Source organism: Camelus bactrianus, chromosome 25 (assembly GCF_048773025.1).
Source record: "Camelus bactrianus isolate YW-2024 breed Bactrian camel chromosome 25, ASM4877302v1, whole genome shotgun sequence".
NCBI lineage: Eukaryota > Metazoa > Chordata > Mammalia > Artiodactyla > Camelidae > Camelus > Camelus bactrianus.
This window is the reverse complement of record NC_133563.1, coordinates 17,914,978-17,940,555: the sequence shown is the minus strand read 5'-3', so window position 1 is coordinate 17,940,555 and position 25,578 is coordinate 17,914,978. Positions and strand designations below refer to the sequence as shown.

The 25,578-nt window shown below is 34.9% G+C and overlaps 1 protein-coding gene across 3 annotated transcripts in view; it reads left to right on the top strand.

Moving 5' to 3' along the window:
• The window catches only part of CSMD3 (CUB and Sushi multiple domains 3), a 1,011,591-nt gene that overhangs the window by 363,727 nt on the left and 622,286 nt on the right, over positions 1-25,578 (top strand). For all 3 annotated transcript variants that reach the window (XM_074352931.1, XM_074352929.1, XM_074352930.1), the window contains exon 6: positions 21,602-21,714. In XM_074352931.1, the coding sequence (XP_074209032.1) occupies positions 21,602-21,714 (113 nt within the window). The remainder of the gene's footprint in view (positions 1-21,601; positions 21,715-25,578) is intronic.

Genomic DNA, 25,578 nt, shown 5'->3' with positions numbered 1-25,578 from the left:
GGGTCTATTTGGGTTCTTCCTGTTTGGGACCCTTTGAATTTCTTGTACTTAGATATCTGATTCCTTCTTTAAGTTTGGGAAGTTTTTAGTCATGATTTCTTCAAAAAACTTTAACAATCCCCTTTGATCTTTCTTCCCCTTCTGGGACCCCTATTATGCAAAGATTGGCACACTTTATATTATCCCATATGTCCCTTATGTTGCTTTCATTTGTTTTTATTTGTTTATGTTGTAGCTGTTCTGATTGGGTGCTTTCTGTTGTCCTGTCTTCTAGGTCACTAATTCGTTCCTCTGCATTATCTAGTCTGCTTTGCATAGCCTTTAAATCTGTTCTCATCTCAGGCAATGAGTTTACCAATTCTACTTGGCTCTTCTTTATAGCTTCAATTTCTTTTTTGAGATATTTTATATCTCTAAACACTATCTATTTTAGTTCCTTCAGTACTTTGATCACTCCTTTTTTGAAATCTTGATCTAGTAGGCTATCGATGTCTATTTCATTGATTGTTCTTTCAGGGGATTTCTCTTGTTCTTTTAATTGGGAATGGTTTCTCTGCTTGTTCATCTTGCTCATATCTCTCTGGCACTGTGGCTTATGGAGTATCAGTTATCTTTTGTGGTCCTTAAAGGAGTTTATTTATTTACCTATCTAATGCCTATGTAAGAATAATACTTAAAAAAAAAAAAGAGAGAGAGAGAGAAAAAGAGAATTTTAAAAGAAGGGAGAAAAAAGGTTTGAAAACAGTGTATAATCAATTATAGAAGTGCAATTTCAATCAGACTAGCATTCAAGTTGAGAGGTCTCTTTTAAAAACCCTTAAAAAAAAGGAAAAAGATCAAAAGACGATATTTGAAACCTATTTATAATCAATAACAGGAAATCAAAACCAAAATAAATGAAAATGAAATCAGGTGGATTTTTAAAAAAATAATAATAATAATATAACTACTTTAAAAGAAAAATTTTAAAGGAACTAAACCTAGAAGCATATACAATTGTTTAGAAAGTAGTAATTTAAAAAGGTAATAAAAAATAGAACAGATAAATAAAAGATATGATAAAGAGAGAATTTTGAAAAAGGGGAGCCGAAAAAGGTTTGAAAACAGTGTATAATGAATAATTGAGCAAATTGAAGCAGGATAGCAATCAGGTTGAGACGTCTCCTAAAAACCTTTAAAAAAGGAGAAAAGAGGAAAAAAATTATATTTGAAACCTGTGTATAATCAGTAACAGGAGATTAAAACCAAGAGAGAGAAAAATGACATGATGTGGATTTTTTAAAATAATAATAATATTATTTTAAAAGAAAAATTTTAAAGGGATTAAAACTGGGGGGATATATAATTGTTTAAAAAGTAAAAATTAAAAAGGTAATAGAAAATAAACAGGTAAAAACAGATTAAATAAAAAAAGGGGGGTGTTCTCCTGGAGACTGTGTGCTTTTAATGAGAAGTCTTTCTGTCTTCGCCCTGTTTCGCGAACTCAGCTTGCTGTTTCCAGAGGCCCTCCATTGGCACATCTGTCAGTGTTGCTCCCAGTGTCTGTCTGCAAGCAGATCGCGCCCCTTCCCAGCACAATGTTCCTGCTGGAGTGGCGGGGGGCCACCCACCGTCTCCTGGCACCGGTCACTCCACAGCTCTGTGCCACTGTGAGCTCCGTGCTGCTGCGTTCTCCACCTCGGGGTCGGGGGCCACCCTCCCTCTCCCAGCGCTGGGTTGCTCCACAGCTCCTTGCCGCCGCGCTCCGCCCCAGGTCAGTGCTCTGCACGCAGGCCCCAGGAAGACCCCGGAACAGCCCCACCCCTGCTCCATGTCCAAGCTCAGCTCCTTGTTTGTCCTGGCTGCGAGAACTTTGCGAGGCACCAGGGCAGAAGGATTCTATCTGACTAGGGCTGCAAACAAGTCACTGTCTGGCCTTTGAGGCTGCCCTGCCCCCATGTGTGGATTCAGGTTTTGCCCCTGCCCCCACCTTGGTGCCAAGCGCCAGAGGATATGGTGGCCACTCCTGAGCCAGCCTCTCCTCGCTGAAAACCTATGGCTTTTCAGAGATGGGGGTATGCACCCTTCCCCCCAGGACACATCAGCCGTGCTGTTTTATGGAGGGCCCAGGTTGTTCTGCCCTGTGCACCCAGTCATCTACATTGTGCAGCACTCTGCAGTCCCCCGGGGCTGCCTCAGTGCAGCTGTCCCCATCCTCCAGTTGGCTCGGGCAGCCTGTCCTGGCCTCCAGCTCCTGGCTCGGGTCTTGGGCTGGGTGTCACAGGGTCCCTCTGTGCCCATTTCTGTCATCTGCTCCATACAGATCCGAGCCTCGGAGGCTCCCACTCCGTCCTGCTGGCCTCTCCTTTGGAGAGGGTGGAGCCCATTGAACGAGTGCCAGTCCTCCTTTGCCACTCCCTCCCCGCGGGACCAGTCCCACACTGTTTTGCCTTTTTGTCTTCCTTTTTTTTCCTTTCTCCTGCCAGATGTTTGGCATCTTTTTCTTTTGAAGAGGACAATGTTCTGTCAGAGTTCTGCAGGTGCTCTGGTTGGCTGAGTGGGTCCGTGGATGTGAGTCTTGGTGTATCTGTGGGAGAGGGTGAGCTAGGAGCGTCCTACTACTTCGCCATCTTGGCCTCTTCTCTTAACTTTTTTTTTTATTAACTAATCATTTATGTGTCCCAGTAACATTGAATAAAAATGTTTCCTTTGTAAAATATGAACATAATTCTGGAGGTGTAAATTCTAGACCTATGGAAATCAAATATCAAAAATACATGGGGAACCAAACCAGCTACTAAAACCAAAACAAGTTTATTAGAAAAGTCCATTTGAAAATGTAAACAGTTAATTCCATCTGTTTCTTTCCTCTCATTAATTCCAAAATATAAGAAAGTATCAGTCTATTTTCTGTCTCATCCTCATATTTCCTTCCCTCTCCTCTAATCCAGTATCCAAGTCATGTTTCTAGGACCTCATTTAGGACTTAACCTCCAAAACTCATAAATTTGCCCTGCATTATAATACAAATAGTTCTCCTGGATGATTTTAGTGTCTGTGTGGATGGTGGTCCCTCTAATTCTAGTGGGGCTCATTCTGTAGGTAAAGTTGATGCAGAAACCTCTAAAGTAACTAAGTTTTTTGGGGGAGAGTATACCTTCCAGAAGGCAGGAGTGGTAAGCATGAGATTGCAAACATTAGAGAGCAGGGAAATATGAGACTATAAAGGACCTGAGGAGAAGCAGCCACAGAGATGGAAAGTAATAACAGTTACAGCCTCATGGAAGAGAAGGAAGAGAGGGTGTGTTCCAGGGAGCCACCTGCAGTTTCTGCACTGTCTTTTGATACAACTGCCTTTCCTTCCTTACATGTTTTTGGAAAACGAATATAATAATGTTTCTTCATAATATGTTGCACTTCTTATGAAATATATGAATACCATAGCTTAAAAGCAAATATTTTAAATAAGCACAGATAGAAGGCAGAAGTACTAGCATTTTTTCTTACGGTCAATTGTATTTTGTCACCAATTAAGTAAGCTCGAGTTTATGGTATTCTGTTCAAAGGACCTGCAGCTCTCAGAGTTCCATAAACCTTGGCATGAAAACAAGGCCATACAGTCCTCAGAACCTACTGCTAGGTTAATTACCCTTAATTAACTTGTATATCTTATTAAAAGCAAAAAGAAGTGTTATCCTTCGCTCTGTCTTCTGCTGAGTCCCTAGCTACTTTCTAGAAAAGCAAAAAAACTGTTATCCTTCACTCTATCTTCTGCTGAGTCCCTAGCTGCTTTCTAGAAATATCCTCTGCTTTCCTCTGCAGTCCAAACAGAAAATTCCTGTTTCTGTTTCCAACTCAGATGTTGGCAGTAGAAACTCAGACGCAAAGGTGGCAGCCCATATCTAAGTCTCTGTCTCCCTTTCTTCTTCATTCTCAGTACATCAGACTTTCTTTAGAAAAACTGATGTTTCTAAAATGATTCATGGTTCTAAAACTCAAGTTAGTTAGCAAGTAATATCTACATCCTGCATAAAACTACAAATTCAGAATCATTTTTTAACATTTCAGCCAATAACCACTTTTAGAATTTAATAAGAGATAAAGGAGTTTTAAATATAATTTTAAGTAATTGTTTTCTTTTAGTGAATCAGTAGTTAGTGAAAATATTGGCATTGAAAATTTATCTAATTTATATGTTAGCATTTATTGTCTTGCAACAAAGGCAGTATTTAAATAGTAGGAGGAAAAATGGGTAGACTAAAGACTATAGAAGCAGGATGCAGTAACTGAAGGACAGCTATTATCAAGGTACTGTGACTGGACAGTTCTACATGAAGGTGAAGTCAGAAACAAATCTTTCCATTTGCCAGGTGCTAGATTTATGTCTCAAAACACAAATCTAATAGGCTTTGTTTCATGCAGTGATAAGAATGTAAATTTTGTGTTACATAACCTGACACAAAATAAAAGCATCCATATTGCTTTGAGTTACCTAGATCGATGGACCTTTGTATGTATTTTTACTGTTGATATCTAAACTGTTTAGATTTTTAACCATTATGAATGTCTTTGGGGTGTCATGGGTAGACTCTGTACTATGTATTGTAAAACATTAATGTCGCTCTATGTAATTTCTTAAATAAATTTACTAATTTCTGGATGGTTATAGCACTATTCAACTTTTGCTATGCTAGCTATAATGTAATTTGTTAATTATTAATGAAGAATATTTATACATCATTTATTGAATTCTTTATATTTCCAACATTCTTTTTTGAACTTTACCTGATTGTATAGAATTTCTTAGTTGACATTGAATTTTTAAATTAAAAACCAGCTATAGACTAGAAGTATAATTTTGACTCATTCATCATTTTCAAGTAAGTGAAGCCATAAGACTACATCAGGTTACAGGTATCACTAGAGAAGCTGCTTCTTTAGATTTATGAAATCATTGTAATTAAAGTAGAAACAGTACCTAAAGGAACATTTGACTATAAAATTATAATATAAATATTTCCATGTTTTTTTTATCAATTAAGTATCTTTAAGCATATCATTTTAGTTGTGTATGTTTTTAACACAAGGATTGAAATAGAACAGATGAATTGATATATTCCAGATTATATATCAATGTTAGATAAGACAAATTTAAATCAAGGGCTTTATTTCCAACCTTTCTAACATGAATTAGAGGTTAATTTTTTTTTCCTTGGTTTAACCAAGAAAAAAGAAATACTCACAGACTAATGAAAATTTTAATATGTTGCACAAAATGTTTTATAAACATATTTAAATTTTATCTAAAGTTTAACTATTTCATTAAACTTTTAACTGGAAATATCTAAAGCTCATGCCATGATCTAATGGAACACAGACTATCTGATGTCCCAAAATGGCTACTATTCAGAGGAAAATAGTTTACTAATTAAAAACAATAAAAACAAAGAAAATTAGATCATTATAGTCGTTTTCCTGATAAAAAGTAATGGAATTTATTTAAAAGAAGGTTGTATACCCAATAATGTGAATTTTCAATGGAACTTTAATATTTTAATTAAAAACATTTCCATATCAATGAAAGTGTTCATTTTACCAAGAATAATGAATTCAATTTAAAGAAATCCTTATAAAATTATTAAAATATTCTGCTGAAAAGGTGAAAATGGCTGATATTTTTATTTTTTTTAATTTAAGTATAGTCAGTTATGATGTCAGTTATAGTGTGTCAATTTCTAGTGTACAGCATAATGTTTCATATATGTAACATATATCTATTCATTTTCATATTCTTTTTCATTATAAGTCACTGCAAGATATTGAATATATTTCCCTGTGCTATACAGAAAAAAATGTTTTTTTATCTATTTTTGTATATAGTAGTTAATATTTGCAAGTCTCAAACTCCCAATTTATCCATTCCCACCCCCTTTTTCCCCAGTAACCGTAAGATTGTTTACTGTGTCTGTGAGTCTGTTTCTGTTTTGTAGATGGGTTCAATAGTGTCTTCTTTTTTCTCTTTTTAGATTCCATATATGAGTGATATCATATGGTATTTTTCTTTCTCTTTCTGGCTTACTTCACTTAGAATGATGATCTGCAGTTCCATCCATGTTGCTGCAAATGGCGTTAATTTATTCTTTTTTATGGCTGAATAGTGTTCCATTGTATAACTATACCACAACTTCTTTATCCAGTCATCTGTTGATGGACATTGAGGTTGTTTCCATTTCTTGGCTATTGTATATAGAGCTGCTATGAACATTGGAGTACATTTATCTTTTCAAATTGTAATGCCCTCTGGATATATGCTCAAGAGTGGGATTGCTGGATCATATGGTAAGTCTATTTTTACTTTTTTGAGGAATCTCCACACTGTTTTCCATAATGGCTGCACCAAACTGCATTCCCTCCACTGATATAGGAGGGTTCCCTTTTCTCCACACCCTTTCCGCATTAATCATTTGTGGACTTTTTAATAATGGTCATTCTGACTGGTGTTAGGTGATATCTCATTGTAGTTTTGACTTGCATTTCTCTGATAATTAGTGATATTGAGCATTTTTTCACATGCCTATTGGTCATTTGTCTGTCTTCACTGGAGAATTGCTTCTTTATGTCTTCTGCCCATTTTTGGATTGGATTGTTTGTTTTTTTGTTATTAAGTTGTATGAACTATTTACATATTCTGGAAATTAAGCCCTTGTCAGTCATGTCATTTGCAAATATTTTCTCTCATTTTGTAGGTTGTTGTTTTGTTTTGCTTATGGTTTCCTTTGCTGTGCAAAAGCTTATAAGTTGAATTAGGCCCCATTTGTTTATTTTTGCATTTATTTCTGTTACTTGCATAGACTGCCCTAAGAGGACACTGCTAAAATTATGTTAGAGAATGGTTTGCCTATGTTTTCTTCTAAGAGGTTTATAGTGTCTTGTCTTATAGTTAAGTCTTTAAGCCATTTTGAGTTTATTTTTGTATATAATATGAGGGAGTGTTCAAACTTCACTGATTTACATGTGACTGTCCAGTTTTCCCAACACCAATTGCTGAAGAGACTGTCTTTTCTCCACTGCATATTCTTACTACCTTTCTTGAAGATTCACTGACAGTTTAGTCTGTGGTTATATTTCTGGGCTCTCTATTCCGTTCCATTGATCCATATCTGTTTTTGTGCCAATACTGTGCTGTTTTGATTACTATAGCTCTGTAGCATTGTCTAAAGTCTGGGTGGGGGTTATTCCTGCAGCTTCATTCTTTTTCTTCAGTATTGCTTTGGCAATTCTGGGTCTTCTGTGATTCCACATAAGTTTCAGGATTATTTGTTCTAGTTCTGTGAAAAATGTTCTGGGTAATTTGATAGTGTTCAAATTAAATCTGTAGATTGCTTTGGGTGGGATGGCCATTTTAATGATATTGATTTTTCCAATCCAAGAGCATGGGATATCTTTCCATATCTTTAAATAATCTTTAATTTCCTTATAATGCAAATATTAGTGCACTTCATGTTGTCTCAGAGTTCTCTTAAACTATCCTCATTTCTTTTCATTCTTCTTTCTTTTTTCTCTTCTGCAGTAGTGATTTCCACTAACCTGTCTTCTAGCTTACTGATCAGTCCTTCTGCCTCATTTAGTCTATTCTTGGTTTCTTCTAGTCTTATTCATTTCAGTAATTATATTCTTCAACTTTTTTGGGACACTCTTTGTATTTTCTAATTCTTTGCTAAAAACTTCCCTCTGTGTATCTATACTCTTCCTGAGTTCTCTGAATGTCTTTGCCATCATTACTCTATACTCTTTCTTGGATAGATTGCCTATCTCCTCATCACTTATTTCTTCTTCTGGGATTTTATCTTATGCTTTGGCCTGGAAGATATTCCTTGTCTATCTCATATTGTCTAACTTTATATTTGTATTTTTAGGTAGTTTAGTTATGTTTATTGACCTTGGAGAAGTAGCCCTCTGTGGGAGATGTCCTGTGTGTCCTAGCAGTACACTTCTCTTTTGTCATCCAAGGACCAGGGTCTAGCTTGTCCCAGGATAGAGTTTGGCCTGTGTTTGCAGATCTCTTCCACAAGCTTTGGGATTGTTGTTTTCTTATGTCTGATATCTACCCCTGGTGGGTCAGGCTGGACTAGAGGCTTTTGCAGGTTTCCTTGCAGGAGGAGTTGATGGCTATTCACTGCTGGGTGGAGCTTGATCCTTGTCCTCTGGTGGGTAGGGCCATACCTAGTGGCATGCCTAGAAGTGGCTGTGGAATCAGGAAGTCTTATGATGGTTGAGGCTTTCCACCCAGTATATTGTTTGGCTTCACAGCACTTAAGCCTATTATAGGCTGTTGGGTGAGGCTAGTTCTTGGTACTAATGATCCAAGCAAGATATGAGCCTTCAGGAAAGCTCATGCAGATGAACACTTCCTGGAAGGTCTACCATCTTTTATGCCCTCAGGGTGAGCCGCAGTCACCCCCTACCTCCCCAGGATACCTTCCAAAACCTGCAGGCAGGTCTGGCCCAGGTTCCTATGAAGTTACTGCCTCTGCCCTTGGACCTGGTGCACATGAAATTCTGTCAAAGAGAGTGAAGTCTCTGTTTCCCCAGTCCTTTGGGGCTCCTGGAGTTAAGCCCCCCCGGCCTTCAAAACCAGGAGACTTCTAGAGACTCCTCCTCTAAATGCCAGAACCCCAGGCTAGGGAGCCTGATATGGAGCTTAGAACTCTCGCTCCTATGGAAGATCCTTTGCGAATTGATTATTCTTCAGTTTCTGGCTTGCTCACCTGGGAGATATGGGGTCCACATATATCACAAGCAGGCTGTTCCTACTGTCCTGCTGAGGTTCCCTCTTTATGTTTCCAGTTGAAGAGGATCTTTTTTTACTAGATTAGTCTTTTTTTAGCCCAGTCTTTTTTTTTTTTTTTTTTTTTCTTTTTTGGATGGTTGTTTCGATGTCATTTGTGGTTTTGTTGTAGTCATGAGGAGAGATGAGCTCATGGTCCTACTACTCTGCCATCTTGACCAGAACTCCTCTTATCACCCCTTTTTTGAAGTCATGATCTAGTAGACTGCTGAGGTCCATTTAACTGATCATTCTTTCAGGGGACTTCTTTTAATTGGGAGTGGTTCCTCCACTTGTTCATTTTACTTATATTTCTCTGACTCTATGGGTTTAAGAGTATAGTTATCTATCATGGCCTTGAAGGGCTGTTTTGTTTTTATTTTTAAGTGGGAGCATTCCTGTGTAGACTATGCAAGTCTAATAATTTTGTCGCAATGGCTGTTTTTAGTATGGTTGGTTTCCACATCTTTCTTCCATGTGTGTTGGCTGTTATCCCTTTAATTTGGAGGTGTGGTTGGTGTTGTGGTGATCACAGGCTACCCTGGTTGTTGAGCAGGGCCTCCTTTTTGTTCTTTGGTTGTTGCAGCCCTGTTAGGGGCTGGATCTGCTCCCCTGTTGTTGAAATAGAGGCTCTCAGACCCATTTCTTAGCTGCGGTGTGTGATAGGCATGATTGGAGTGCTTCTGCTGGCGGAAGAGCTGCTGACTATTCCTCTAGTGGAAATGTCCACTGGGAGGTGCCCTCTGTGGTGTTTTCTTTCACTTGTTATGTTAGGCTTACAAAATGTTCTTTGTTGACACTACCCTTGTGTCCACCTCAGCCACAGGAATGTCAGCAATCTGTTCTGGTGTCCCCCAGGTTCTGTGGCTGCAGAGCTACCAGTGCAGATCTGCCGACGTTAGGCACTAAGACCCACCCTAGGGAGTCTGCAGTTGTGCTCCTGAATATGCAGTGTGCTACAGGGTTAGCACAGACCTCAGCCCCATGTCTGCATACCATATGCAGGCCTGCTGTAAATGGTAAACTCACCCCTGCACCGTACCAGAACTCTGCTTTCGCTCCTATGCCTTATAGGGGCCAGTCCACAAAGGTACCACCAGAGCAAATCTGCCCCCTCTGCCTGAGTCTGTAAACAAATCTCAGTCCAGCCTACGAAGTTGTGGGGCCTCTAGGTATGGATTCAGATTTCAGCCCTGCCTCCTCCAGGGAGCCATGTAGTAGCAATTGCAATGGCTCTGACTGAGCCGTGCTTCTCTTCTCGTGAAAATGCACCAACATTGGTGCAGAGAAAGCACTCTGTGCTAGCAGAGAAAGTGGCTATGGCCTGACTGCTTTGTGCTCCCCCCTTCCTTGCAAACCAGCAGTGTTGCTCTTTTAAGGTGGTCCCAGGCTGTTCTGTTCTTCACACGGTCTCAGCCATAGGTCACACATACTCCAGCCCCTTGAGGCTGCCTCTACTCAGTAGGTCTCAGCCCTCTCCCCAGGCTCATTACTGAGTTTCAGCAGCAAGTCCCTCCCTACCCCTGCCAGCTCAGCTCACATCTAGGGCTGAGGATCCCAGGGACCCTCTGTGCTGGCTTCTCTCAGTTCTGTCTGTCAAGCAGCTGTTGTTTTTTCCTCTGAGCCTCTCAAGCTCCCTTTCTGTCTCCACTGACCTCCCTGCTAAATAGGGAACAGCCCAGTATGAGGGACCATTTTTCCTTCTTTACCGCTCCCTCCCCATGGACAGGTCCCGCACCAATTTCCTCTTCCATTTTTTCCCTCCTACCGGTTTTTGTAAGGAATCTTCTTGTATTTCGAAGTAAGAGATATTCTGCCAAAGTTCACTTAGGTGCTCTGTGTGAATGAATGGGTCTGCAGATATAATTTTCTGCGTATTTGTGGGTGGAGGTGAGCTAGTCATCCTTCTATTCTGCTATCTTGGCACCACCCTTAGTGATTCCATAATAGGAAAAACAAAATGTTTGAAGAAATGTTTTTTTTCATATATGTGTTTTATGTGTGTAAGTTTTATATATGTGTTTGATGTGTAGACAAAAGGTGTATTACTGTTTAGTTCATTACTTTAGCTATCAACCAAAATAAGCAAATTTTATTTAAAAAAAGTTTGACATCCTACAAATTCAACATTGTAGTACTTAATTTTGTTCATTCCTCTGCATCTAATAGTAGTTGTTCTTTTAAAGCCAATTATATATATACACATATATATGCAGTTTAAAAATCTTTCCTTTTTAGTTGCGGACTGTTGGAGTCTTGGTTGTCATATGTAAATATTTTCTTTCATTTTTCTTAATATTACTTAAAATTACTGAAAATTTTCTTATGACTGTTTCTAATGAACTTCATTAGAACTTCATTAGTTCATTCATTGTGAACTTTATTGTGTCTTTTCAAATTTGTGACTTGAGTAATAGTACATGATAATTATATGGCCCAAGTTATAGTCATTTAAATATTTATGAGTTGTTATAGATCCATGTTCTGGTATCTTTTAGATTATAGAGGGCCTCACCTTGCTGTCACAGAATGCCTGATGGAGATCCTTTTTTTTTTTTTTTGTCTGAAATAGAAGAGCTAAATTTTCTTTTTAAAATATAAATTGATGTTAAAGTTTCTATTCAATTTAGCTTTAAGAAGTTTGTTTAAATTGGATTCTCTACTATTCTGAAGTTCTAAGATAGATACTGATCAAGATAGACAAGGTCTCTGTTGCATGAATCTGATGTTGCAAAGGTAGGGTTTCTGAATTAATCAATTAATTAATAAATAAAAGAGTTTCAAAAATGGAAAAAAGTGAATATTAAAATAGCATAATGTGCTAGAGTAGGGGGTAGCTGCTATGGATCAATCTAGTATAATTGTATGATCATATGAGGAATGAACTCTTGATTGAATAATGTAAGATGAGGTTAGCTAACCAGAGGACCTTCTGGAGAAATGGCATACCAACCTCAGCAAATGTTAAGTGCTAAGGCCTGTGGTGGCAAAGAATTTCTCATGTTTAGGGGAAAATAAATGTCAGTGTGGCTAGAGTGTATTGGAGGTAAAGTTGCTTCATGTGAGATGAGGGAGGAGGGTAGACAAAGACCAGAATTTTCAGGTTTTATGAGGTATCGGTAGGAACTCCAAATTTAATTCCAAGTTAATCAGAATTTAGGCATGCAAGTAACATATACGTTGGTAAAAAGAGTACATTGGCTACTAGATGAAGAGCAATTCAGTAGAATCAAAAAAGAGACTATTTCAGGGTCTATGTGAGACCACGGGGACCTGGCTATTATTATAAGAGAAACAATAAAAAATGAACAAAATCAGGATGGGTTTTAGAGACAGAAGAAGATTTGCAAATGGACTGGATTTCTTGGAGTATGAATAGAGAATTCAAAGATGATTCTTAAATGATTGAGAAACTGGTGTGTGGTGGTGCCACTTGACATGATGTATCAAAGAACAGAGGAAGAACATACTTGTGGAGGAGACATCAAAAATTCAGATTTAAACATTGAGTTTAAGACACTTATTTGAAACCCAAGTAGAGATGTTGAGTAGAAAATTTTGATGTATTAGGTGGCATTAAAAAATAGGCAACACTTAGACATGGACAATAAGACACTTGCTTTAGTCTCTGCTTTGGTGTACTGCTACATGATATCCAGCTGCTGCCTTAGTTACTGCTGTCATTTAAATTTTTGTTCTGACAATGGCATTTGACAGTTTTCTGATATCTGCACAGTGGGTTCATACTATATGGGTATTCTACACTGATGTCCTCTGTTGCTTGGGTGTTCTTAGGACAGGCAATGTGTGCTCTGGATTTAAGACTTGGTGGATTATCAGAGGTGGGCTGCATCCTCCCTGATACACCACATAAGATACGAGCCTTATAACATTTGGAGGTATTTTCCCCCTTAATCATTTACAAAAGCTCTCCTAGTTCAACACTCTGTCATCTTTTTTCAGGATTTGGGAACCTCTCTAGGCCTTTTCTTTGCTTTCTTTCTCTTTCATCATACCCTCTTCACTTAAGTATCACAATTCTTTATGCCACCCTCGCATAAGACCTCATGTATGTTGTCAGTTTTTGCTTGGTGTTTGATAAGGCTCACCTTCAAACTGTAGGAGCAATTCTCTCAGCACCCACAACTCTTGAAATAACAATGCCAAACACCTTGCCTGTCCCATAGAAAAATGATAATAAACTGCTGTCCTCAGGGGGGTTATTTATCCCCTTTTGTCCTGTTATATAGATAGTTATAAATGCCACTTATGTAATCAAGTTTTCCTCTGACATGATACTATATGTAGAAAACCCTAAAAGGTCCACACAGAAACTACTAGAAATAATTGAAGAATTCAGCAAAGTAGCAGGTTACAAGATTAACGTTCAAAAGTCAGTTCCATTTCTTTACACTAACAATGAATCAACAGAAAAAGAAAGTAAAGAAACAATCCCCTTTAAAATAGCACCCAAAATAATAAAATACCTAGGAGTAAATCTAACCAAGGAGGTGAAAGACTTATACATGGAAAACTATAAAACACTGATGAAGGAAATTAAAGAAGACTTTAATAAATGGAAAGATATCCCATGCTCCTGGATTGGAAGAATCAATATTGTTAAAATGGTCACACTGCCCAAGGCAATCTACAGATTTAATGCAATCCCTATCAAATTACCCAGGACATATTTCACAGAACTAGAACAAATCATAATAAAATTTATATGGAACTACAAAAGATATAGAATTGCCAAAGCATTACTGAAGAAAAAGAAAGAGGCTGGAGGAATAACTCTCCCAGACTTCAGACAATAGTACAGAGCTACAGTCATCAAGACATCATGGTATTGGTACCAAAACAGACATATGGACCAAGGGAACAGAAAAGAGAGCCCAGAAATGAACCCACAAGCTTTTGGTCAACTATTCTTCGACAAAGGAGGCAAGAATATACAATGGAATAAAGACAGTCTCTTCAGCAAATGGTATTGTGAAAACTGGACAGCAGCATGTAAATCAGTGAAGCTTGAACACTCCCTTACACCATACACAAAAATAAACTCAAAATGGATCAAAGACTTAAACATAATACAAGATACAATAAACCTCCTTGAAGAAAATATAGGCAAAACATTATCTGACATACATCTCAAAAATGCTTTCCTAGGGCAGTCTATCCAAGCAATAGAAGTAAAAGCAAGAATAAATAAATGGGACCTAATGAAACTTACAAGCTTCTGCACAGCAAAGGAAACCATAAGTAAAACTATACGACAACCTACGGAATGGGAGAAAATTTTTGCAAATGAAACCGTTAAAGGCTTCATCTCCAGAATATATAAGCAGCTCATACGACTTAATAAGAAACAACCAAACAACCCATCCAAAAATGAGCAGAAGACCTAAACAAGCAATTCTCCAAGGAAGACATACAAATGATCAATAGGCACATGAAAAAATGCTCAATATCACTAATTATCAGAGAAATGCAAATCAGAACTATGCTGAGGTATCACCTCACACCAGTTAGAATGGCCATCATTCAAAAGTCCACCAATGACAAATGCTGGAGAGGCTGTGGATAAAGGGGAACCCTTCTACACTGCTGGTGGGAATTCAGTTTGGTACAGCCACTATGGAAAACAGTACAGAGATACCTCAGAAGACTAGGAATAGACTTACCATGTGACCCAGGAATCCCGCTACTGGGCATATATCCAGAAGGAACCCTACTTCAAAATGACCCCTGCACACCAGTGTTCATAGCAGCACTATTTACAATAGCCAAGACATGGAAACAGCCTAAATGTCCACCAACGGATGACTGGATAAAGAAGAGGTGGTATATTTATACAAAGGAATACTATTCAGCCATAAAAACTGACAACATAACGCCATTTGCAGCAACATGGATGATCCTGGAGAATGTCATTCTAAGTGAAGTAAGCCAGAAAGAGAAAGAAAAATACCATATGAGATCACTCATATGCAGAATCTAGGGAAAAAAAAACATAAATACAAAACAGAAACAGACTCATAGACATAGAATACAAACTTGTGGTTGCCAGAGGGATGGGGGGTGGGAAGGGACCGACTAGGATTTCAAAATGTAGAATAGATAAACAAGATTGTACTGTGTAGCACAGAGAAATATATACAGGATCTTGTGGTAGCTCACAGCGAAAGAGACTGTGACAATGAATGTTGTATGTTCATGTATAACTGAAAAATTGTGCTGTACACTGGAATTTAACACAACATTGTAAAATGACTATAATTCAATAAAAAAAAGTTAAAAAAAAAGATAATAGTGTATGCCCTCATTTTAAAATGTTTTTATAGTAACCTAGGATGTAGAAAAATAATTTCACCAAGTAGTTCACATCAAAATTGTATACAATTCTGACATTCAAGGGAAAAATGAAAATTGCAGTTCTAAACTTGGGAATCAACAAAGTATGAATATTTAAATCCTGGGGACTTGAGTTCTCTTGAGTTAAGAGTGCATACTCAGGAAAGAAAATGATCCAGGACTAAGTTTAAGGACACTTGACCCAAATATTTTATAATGGGAAGAAGGAGCTAGTGAACTACATTGAAAATGACAGGGCAATGAAACAGTAGAAAATCTAGAGAGAGTAGAATCCTAGGGTGTGCTTTTCAAAAGAGAAGTGGTGAATTGTATTGATGCTGCTGAGGGGCTGAACAGTATAAGGATGAGAAGGGTATTTGGCAATGCTGAAGTTCAGTTTATTGACTTGTAGGAAACTGTTTACAACATGGTAAGGGTTGTGAGTAAAACATAATGTTTGGGATAATAGACAAATAAATTAAATAAAATATAATATATTCCATGTGGTTGTAGGCTTATGAAGGAAGGTAGAACAGGGAAAAGTGATAGTGCATGGAGAAGACAAAATTTTAAATACAGTGGTCAGGGTAACCCTTATACCAAGAAGGTATGGCAGGAAAAGTGAAGGGAGCTGTGCAGATATATTGGAAAGGTGTTCCAGGATAAAGGACGTAAAGGAATACCAAATGCAGGAGGCTTGGCTGCCTCTGGAACCATTTAAGTAAAGTGGAATGAGTAGAAGGGGAATGGGTTGAAGAGGAAAAGTTAGACAAGGAAATGAAAACTGTATGCAGAGAGTTCTTTCCAGAAGTGTCACTTTGAGGGGAAGCAAAGAAATGGAGCAGTTGCTAGAGAAAAACACAGCATACTGACTGTAGAATCTCTCATTAAGAGTATAAATAACTTGATTGAAATTAAGTACTTGTATATAATGATAGTAAAAATGAATATCATGTCATGATATTTTTTAACTTTTTTTATTGAATTATAGTCAGTTTATAATGTTTTCAATTTCCAGTGAAGAGCACAGTCTTTCAGTTACACTTGAGCATACTTATATTCATTGTCACATTCTTTTTTGCTGTGAGCTACAAGATCTTGTATATATTTCCCTGTGTGATACAGTATAATCTTGTTTATCTATTCTACGTATGCCTGTCAGTATCTATAAATTTCGAACTCCCAGTCTGTCCCTTCCTACCCCACTTCCCCTTGGCAACCACACTTCTTTAATATAAAAATAATATAATCTCTCTATAGAAAAGCTTTAGTTTTGACATATGGGAAAGACTTGAAATATGTGTATTCTTTGACAAAAGCTCAAGGTATTAATTTTGGTGATCTTAGCAAATTTGTTTACAAAATTACCTCATTTAGAAATTAGATGTAGAATTGGCAATAGTTTATCTAGACTATGTGCTATTCTCACTGGAAACAGTAGGTGTAATTAAATGATTCTTAGAAAAAGCCTTTTAGGTTAATGTAACCAACATTACCAACAGCATACTTTTTGGTATGTCAGAAATACAGCATTCACTTAAGAAAACATCAGCATCAAAGAAATTACCACATTTTGAGTACATCATGGGAAATTGTTAGAACACTTTTTACTTTTAATGTTGAATCTTTGTTAAGTTGTTGAAATGAAATTGGAAGATGACAATTTGGGAATAATCTTAATTCACGACTCCCCTTTCTTTCTCACTTTCTCCCTCCAAATGTTACATATAACACTATTGCTAGACATGAGAGTTTCATTCTTGCAGAATTTTACTTGCTGAAAAATGAGAATGTTTAAGTCCATACCAAATTATATAGTTGAAAGAATAACTAATAAAAGTCTCTATATAAAGTATTTTGCTATTAGATGTTTAGATTGGTTGACATGCCTAATACTTTTTATTAAAAGTAACTACATGCATGTCTATTTAAACTGAATTGCCCCTTAGATAACCACAAGAGAATAGTGATTACTGGACAGAAGTCATGAATATAAAAATGTTCTTTCAGATTGGAAAAGCTTAAAATAAATATAGTATAGATCTACCTTTACTCAAAATAAATAAAATGAATATAGTATAGATACATATATTTTATACATCAAAAATGCTTTTTTAATTTTCAACACTACTTGTTGAAGAAAACTTAATCTGGCTTTGACATGTGTGATTTTTTTACATTACTGAGAGAGTTGACTAATTCCTTAATGCCATTTTCTTATTTAAGACATGGTAGTCTTTTTGTTTCTGATACATTACTTCTGAGCTCTGCTGGCAAGCTTGTAAATCAGATCACCAACCAATCATAATTTATTTCAATAGGAAACTAAATGTGCAGTGTAGAATACAAATATGTTTTGATCAATATATCTACACGTTAACTCTAATAGATTTTTAAGTTTACAGAATAAATGAAGGTTTCTTTTCATAACATTATTATTATTTTCCTAACATCAATTACATATAATATATATGTTATATTACACAGTCATACAAACCAGATATATTCATTATTACTCAGATGTATGACTTCTAAAATGTATAAACTTGGCTTGCCTCACATTAGCAATCTATGCTTTAACTATCTAATCTGACTTTTTTGATTCACATTGAAATTAAGGCTAATTTCCTTAATGAAACATCCTTGTTTTTATTTGCTCCAGAGATGACTAATTATATCTACAATTAAAAAACAAATCCTCTCACGAGAACATCTTTTTGGTCACAAAGAGTTTTTTGTAAGGTGATGAGATATGCTATAATGTTGGACATTGTATGAAACATTCTGTGATGTGAAATGGTGTGACTCTTTCTCTGTCATTTATCCTATTATATCATATGGATATGAATACAACATATACTCATATAATCATTGAAAACAGTGATTTGTTTCCTCAATCATAGTTTGTATGGATTATAAACAGAATAATATTCTAACCTCTACCCTTAAATTTTTATATTCCTTTCTAAGCTCATTCTTAAAAATATGCTAACATAAAACCTTGCTTATTTTAAAACCTTTGTATAATTGAAATGTCAACATAAACAAGTGATATGTCAGTGTATCATAGAGTATAGCTTGCCCTTTTGTTCTATTTCTGATCTTCATATTTATTGTTCTGCTTTTGTTTTGTGTGTATTGTGTTTACTTGTTTTTTGTTCTTAAAAAATAATCATTCCTGTATCAAGAATGCAATCAAACATTGTGTCTAGTTTTAAATACTAATTTATGATTTAGTTATTTATTTCTGCAGAAAATTGTATAAATAAAAACAATTTTTACGTAGATTAATTGTGGCAAGTTACACTGTATTATTGTCAATATTCTGCATTAATATGCAGTGAAATTTAATGTTATTATTAATTTACTATGCTCATTCAAAGTCATTAATTACTCAAAAGACATACATTGAATTCTTCTTGGATACAAATAACTATAGTAGGTTCCAAATTTATGATATTTATCATTATCATAATTTTCTTTGATTTAATTATCCCCAAATCCAGCTTAGTGATTTGTGACATATAATCATGAGTATGGCTGTTTTGAGTGTAAAATGGAGAAGATACTAAACCAACTGAAACCTCATTTCTAGACATTCTTTATCATGTTACTCTTTTTTTTTTTGGTACATCATTTGTTATTTGCCACCTTCTGAAATTACCTTACTCATTTATTTATGCTACCTTTGTTTGTAAGGCCGTGGATCTTGTCTGTCTTGTTTACTATTATATTTCCAACCCTTAGCATTGGTATTTGTCATGTAGTAAGTGCTTAGTAAATAATTGTTGAGTACACAATCTTTTCGTTATCAAGAAGTGATTTTTCACTGACCTTATACTAGAATATGTGCCTACCTTCAAATGACCACAGTGACTAGATATAGGAATAATAATGTTATATTTAAGAAATATCTCCCTTAGTATTTAGGAAATTAATTCTCTCAATTAATTAGTTTAATGAGTCTTTCTAGGTGGCATATATTCTTAGTCCTTCATTTCTCAGACCTCCTGATAACATGTGAAATATGTTGCAAATATGTAGATTCATTTACTAGATTGCTCCATAAGCCATAAACAAAGTAATATTGTGTAAATTGTGTTTAAATAATGAGCAATACTAGGTGATCACAATCTGGAAAGTCTGCATGACTCCCTTATAACTGATTAAGTTATTTTTCTTCTCTGGTGGCAAATGGGTCTTTGGTACACTTGATTTCTAGTTCAGTGTCTTGGCTTATGTACATTTCTGCTTCCTGAGAATAGGCATTGAAGCTGTCAGGAACACCCTTTTAGTTCCACCCCTGTTGAAGTGCCATTATTTTCTTCACCTCATGTACACTGTGCCTCTAGCTACTGCAGCTCTAACATTTTTGCTTATATCTGTCTCAATTACTGAAGGTGAATTCAGGTTACCAACTATAGTTCTATAGCAGCTATTGCTTGCCTTTACTACACTCTATTGTTGAAATTATCTTTGATGTTCTTGAGAAAGATGAAAAGTTTATCCTTTTTATTGTCTGTTATATCTTCTTTCCTCTCACACTTTTCTTGCTGTCATTGTTGAGTTGCTTCTCATCTACTGGATATTCAAAGGGCCATTCTCCAAACTCTGTACTTTATTGCAACCATCCATGTGTTATACTCTCATTACATTTAAAAATGTGTGCAGCCTGTCAAAAATAATTTAAACTTTCCCTAATGGATGTTTATGCTCATTGAATCAGGGAATTGAAGAGAGCTAAATTATAAATCAAAATCTGGCATGAAACATGCTACTGTACTGAAAATTTAATTGTACCAAATCTAACTATTTTTTCATTGAATTATTATTTGAATCAAACCAACCAACAAGCAAACAAAAGTAAACATAACCTGGATACTGTATTTTCTGAAAGTAATGAAGTAAAATTTTAAAACTTGAGTTTTAAAATTATACAGTTATATTACATGTCTTTTGTTTACTCAATCCAGATATGAAAAGCAAAACAGTGAGCTTGACCAATAAACAGTATCACTACTATGAAGAGAAAATAAGGCATTGATAGGGAAACACGTTAAAGAAAATTCATTCCAAAACTGGAGGAGAAATGAGAAATGTATAGGATAGAACCCAACTTATTCATGTTAGAATCCAAGAAAATTGGGGTATATAGTAATGTGGCCAAGCCCATTCTGTAGGTCCATGGGCACTGTGATAAAATAAATTTGAATTTATATTTTTATGCCATGGCAGGTGGTCATCCACTAAAAGTGATGGCTAGTTCCCAGACATCCTAAGAAAGATGGGTTTTTGGAGATAAAGGAGGAGGATATAGGATAAAGTGTTCTTGCATCACTTTGTCTACACCTCACCACTGATTACATGTGCAAGGACAGATATTCCAATTTCCCCATACCCATTCCCTAGAATGAGTGAATGCCAAGCACTGAGAGAAGAGTTGTAATCATCTCCCACAACACACACACAGAGAAATAAATCAGCTCTCTAATTTGCCTTCCGATGAAGAAACATGTAAGCTTTGAGAATGGGAAAGATATGTCGTATACTGGTTATTAGGAAACCTTGTTCTAAAACTCTCCTTCATTATGTAACAATCTTGCTTTTTGGAGAATATTTTACCTGAGCTTTATAACACACACCTAGTATTTAAATGATTAGGTATATAGGGGTGATATTCCTTTGTTGAATTAAATCAGAAAAACTGCTTTGCCGGAAAGTTTCAAAAGATTATGGAGCTAGGGAGTTATTTATCTATTAATCATGACCAATATCTGGGTCATAGTTTTACATTTTTTGCTTCAAGTGTCTTACTTTAAGGAAAATCGAAGTGCTACCTTTGTGACTAGATATGTGGTGACTAAATATATATCCAGAATACGATCTGTTTTTGGTCAATTGGAGCAGACCTCCAGTGCCTTACAGAAGTATATATTATAATAAAAGTTAATCATAAAAATGTATAATATTGTGAAATTACAAATAGTGCTTGTTCTATGAAATGAAATTGTGAAATTTGCCATTAAATATGAAATATTTAATATATATTAAATTGAAAAAGTATATCAGTTGCTTTAAAGTCTTACTGTTTTGTAACAATACTGTATCAATACATACATGGGTTATGCAATGACCAGCATGGTCAGTTCAGCATCCTTTATGTTTATTATTATCTTTTCAATAGATTTAGGAGAATCAAAAATTAGATGGAGTTTACAGTTGATTTTACTAATATATGCAGCCTGATTGGAACAGCTTATGTTTGGAATTGCATTATTCTATAACTGACCTTTCTGTGCATAAAATAACTATTTCACCTGTGCTTAAAAACTTCACAATTCAAAGTCATGAATGTTGTAGACATTTTTTAGGGCCCCAATTCAGTGAAAATGTTTACTACTGAAAACTTCAAAATTGTTTTTGTTGTTTTCCATCATTCAGGTTATCTGGAATGAATATACCACCACCAATTATCAGCAACAAAAACTGGCTCAGACTGCATTTTGTTACAGACAGCAATCACCGATATCGTGGATTTAGTGCTCCATATCAAGGTATATTTAATGAATACCTCTGCCTCTTTTGATGTGTAAAATGATTGTGGTATACACTATTGCATTTTGTGGTAAAAGCAAATCTTTAACATTAACACATGGTAATTTGAACAAGCAAAAATGGTCATTTTCTTGCTGAGGCAATATTGTGATCATAACTAAATTACAGTGTAAAAGTTAGTTGAGTTTTATAGCACACTGCCCAGAATAAGGAATATCTTGATTTCCAAAAGGTAACATGCAGCAGATGTAATATTTTACTTTAATAAAGTGCTTCAGCAGTTGGACATGCTACCTAAGCCTGTACCACAGAACACTGCAGAAAACTGCAGTTGTAAATAGGCTCTCCATCAATTGAAATCCATTCCCATATACAGTGTGTTTGTGAATGCTAATTTAATTAACCTTGTTAGGATTATTATCTACCATTGTCATTAAAAGGCATAATGTTGAATAAGATATAATATTTGATATATTAAGTTGAACAAACTGTTTAGAACATGATTGTTAAGAAGATGGAATATTAATGGAAATGTAGCTTCTACAATGTTTAGTGATACTATGTGAGTTTAGAGCACTTTATCCTCAGACGACTTATGTAAATAATTCATTTCATTCTCAGTAGCGTATCAGCTACTTTTCAGGAAATAGTGAGCATTGCCACAGTTGTTTTTCCATTTATCTGTTTTTTTTTTTTTAACGCTTTGCTTTTTAGTAATCTTCAACCTTAAGCACTTTGCAAATTTAATATGATGACTTTAGGCAGCTTATAGTTAATACCTAGAATAGCATTAGAATACATATTGGTTTCAGAATACAAATTTCAACAAATAATTTATGTTTTGGAGACCAGTAACCTTTCTATAGCTGTCCTATTAATATGTTTCTCAAAATAATAGCAATAGATTAATGTGTTGATTTTTATAGTAGTAAACTGGATATTACTGTAATAAAAAATCCCTAAGATTGTAACTTAAAAGTAAAGATTTTAGACAAAATCCACTGTAGAAAAATCTGTAATTTCTATTTCTAAAGTAGTTAATACAAATGCAAACATGAATGTAAATTTACTTTTAGAGCTGTGCATTTTATTAACATTTCTCATGGTAGAATATATTGCTCATCATAAAACACTGTATTTTAAAATTAAAAATTAAATATTCATAGGAACATTTATTTTTCTTTATTTTATTAAGAATAACTGTTCAGGGCATAGTAACTTGAATCTTACTAAATTCAGCCAGTGTCACTTTTAAATTTGCAATAATATTTCACTGTGTCCATTTCAATTTCTTAAATTTTTGTGTCTTTAGAAATAAGAGGACTTTTTTATAGAGGAAATATAGTTGTAGAACCTTTTTATCTCTGGGTTCACACTTTTCCTTGGGGAGTTTTCCACTCACATGATTTTATGGCTCTGATTTCCCTCTGCAATAATGGAGGCAGATGGCATGGCAGAAATTCAAAGACTATCATCTTTGATTCATGTGGTAATCTATTCTACTAGATTCATGGAATCTTTCAGTCAGATGACTTCTACTCTATCTAAATAGAAATAAAGTAGCACTTATTTTATATTTAAATATACAACCTAGAGGTTAAAAAAAATCATAGATCTCCTTTCTCAAATATAAACTATTTCATTTGCTTAATGTGATATGGTTTCATGAAACTGCTGTCTTTACATGGGGTTGTTTTGCATTATAAGACAGTAGTACAAAGCTGCCAGTAGATTTGTGTATTTAATTATTATTTTCAGTATTCTACTCACTGATCGTAAATTGACTTTTATAGTACTTTCAAGATTCAGTTTGATTTTCCGTCATTGCTGATACGGATTCAGCACTGAAAAATAGCATATCAGTGAATTCACTATAGTAAAATAGAAAGGAAGTGTTTTGTGGGATAGGAATTATTTCTATTTTCAGCAGGAAAAGGAGATCAAAATAGGATAATTTTTGGTGTAATCTATATCTTCAAAATATAGAGGAAATAAAGTGGCCTAAGAAAATATAAGCTATAATTTTATAATAAAATCAAGGAAAAGTTTTATTATGTAAAAACACAGCTTTGCATTGTATCCATTTAAAACTTTCCTGATTCAGGCTTGATTTTCTTAATTGCATTATCTCCAAATAATATTTTATCTGAACAACATAATTCATTTGGAGAAGCAATTCTTGAAACTATAATAAAAGAAATTTGGGTGACAAAAATGCTACTGAGCTAACTTAGATAGGTATAAAATTCATAATTCTAACATGCTGAATCCATACCCTAGCATGAAATGATAATCATGCTTTTTAGATTGTTCCATGCTATCATTTAATTTCCATGGTATCTGAATTAAAATCAATTCAAAATAGAAAATTTTGTGGTATATACTATTCAAAAGTCACAACTAAGTCTCCATGTAGTGTAGCTTCTTAATAACTCAAATACTTACTTAGTACTAAGAAATTATTATTGATTATCTATTATTTCAAATTTATTTAATGTTTTAATGGAGCTCTAAGTTTCCAAAGACTGATGATTCTCCTCATACATATGTATTTAACCTGTATTTTTTATAAAATACTTTGAATATTAACTGCAAACTACTAAGGATTTCTGAATACCATTAACTATTTTGTATAGTTTGTTCCATAACTGATGGAGCAGGCATATAGGCACAGCAACATGTTTTCACCAGCAGAGCTTCCTTTCAGTTGTGTTATAAAATGGCTTCTTTATCAGTTTAGATATAATAATTTAAATCGGGTTAAGTAGACATTGAGGATAGCACATTAGCAAATATGGTTCTGTTCTAACGTAAATATACTAAGAAAAATCTTGATTTAAGTAAAATGGCTTTGATACAGAAAATGCTCTCCATCCCTAACCCAGCCAATTGAAAATGTTCACTGCTATCTAAAATAAACAAAAGCATTTCCCCTCCCCGCTACGTTTATTTATACTGGAAATCTCTTGTTTTAAAACTCTGTTATCTCTTCTATGCTTCAAAATTTTTTCCTTTATAATTTTCATTTCTCCCCAAGGAAAATCATTTCAATGTCATTTTAGTATATTAGTCTTTGTTTTCAAATAAGTTTTCTACATTCTAGTTCCATTAAACCTCTTCTAATAAGAACTTTAATAGTACTGCTTCACACATAAGTAGTGTAACTTTTCTTTAATTGTGGTATTTGGAAGTTCTCTTATTTATTTGTTGAAATCTCCATACTACTGTCACTTGATCTTTATTATAAACCTAAAATCTATTATTTCCACGTATATGAATACTTGATCAAGTTTTCTTAATTTCTAAATTGGAAAGAGATTTTCAGATGACTATCAATTGTCCAATGAAGGAAATTTTACCTGTAGATGATGTTTATTAAAAAATATTATTTTTATCCATAAGGTTCAATTATTCAAATATGAAGTATTACTACTACAGTTTTTATTTTGGGTTATTCAACATATCACACTTTTTTTTTAATGTGCAAAGATAGTGTAGCTATAGATATTCATAAACTTGTCTTTGGAGTCTAAGTTAGGAATTGTAGCATTTAATTAATTCCAAATACCTAAATATATGAATATTCTTATGTTATAGATTCAATTTTCTAAATCCTTATAGATTTTTCTCTTATCTTCTATAATTTTGTTTATATGACTCTTCTTATGCTGGTTAAAATTTTACAGACACTTAGTTTCAATTTAACACAGGTACATCAATAGTAATAGAATGGGTTTTTAATTTACAGAGAAAAATATTTTGTGTAGGTTCTCAAAGAGATTATCATTTTGGGATTAGCTGTGCATCTTTTTGGTAAGAAAAACATATTTAATGAACAAAACTTTCAAAACATATTGAAAATT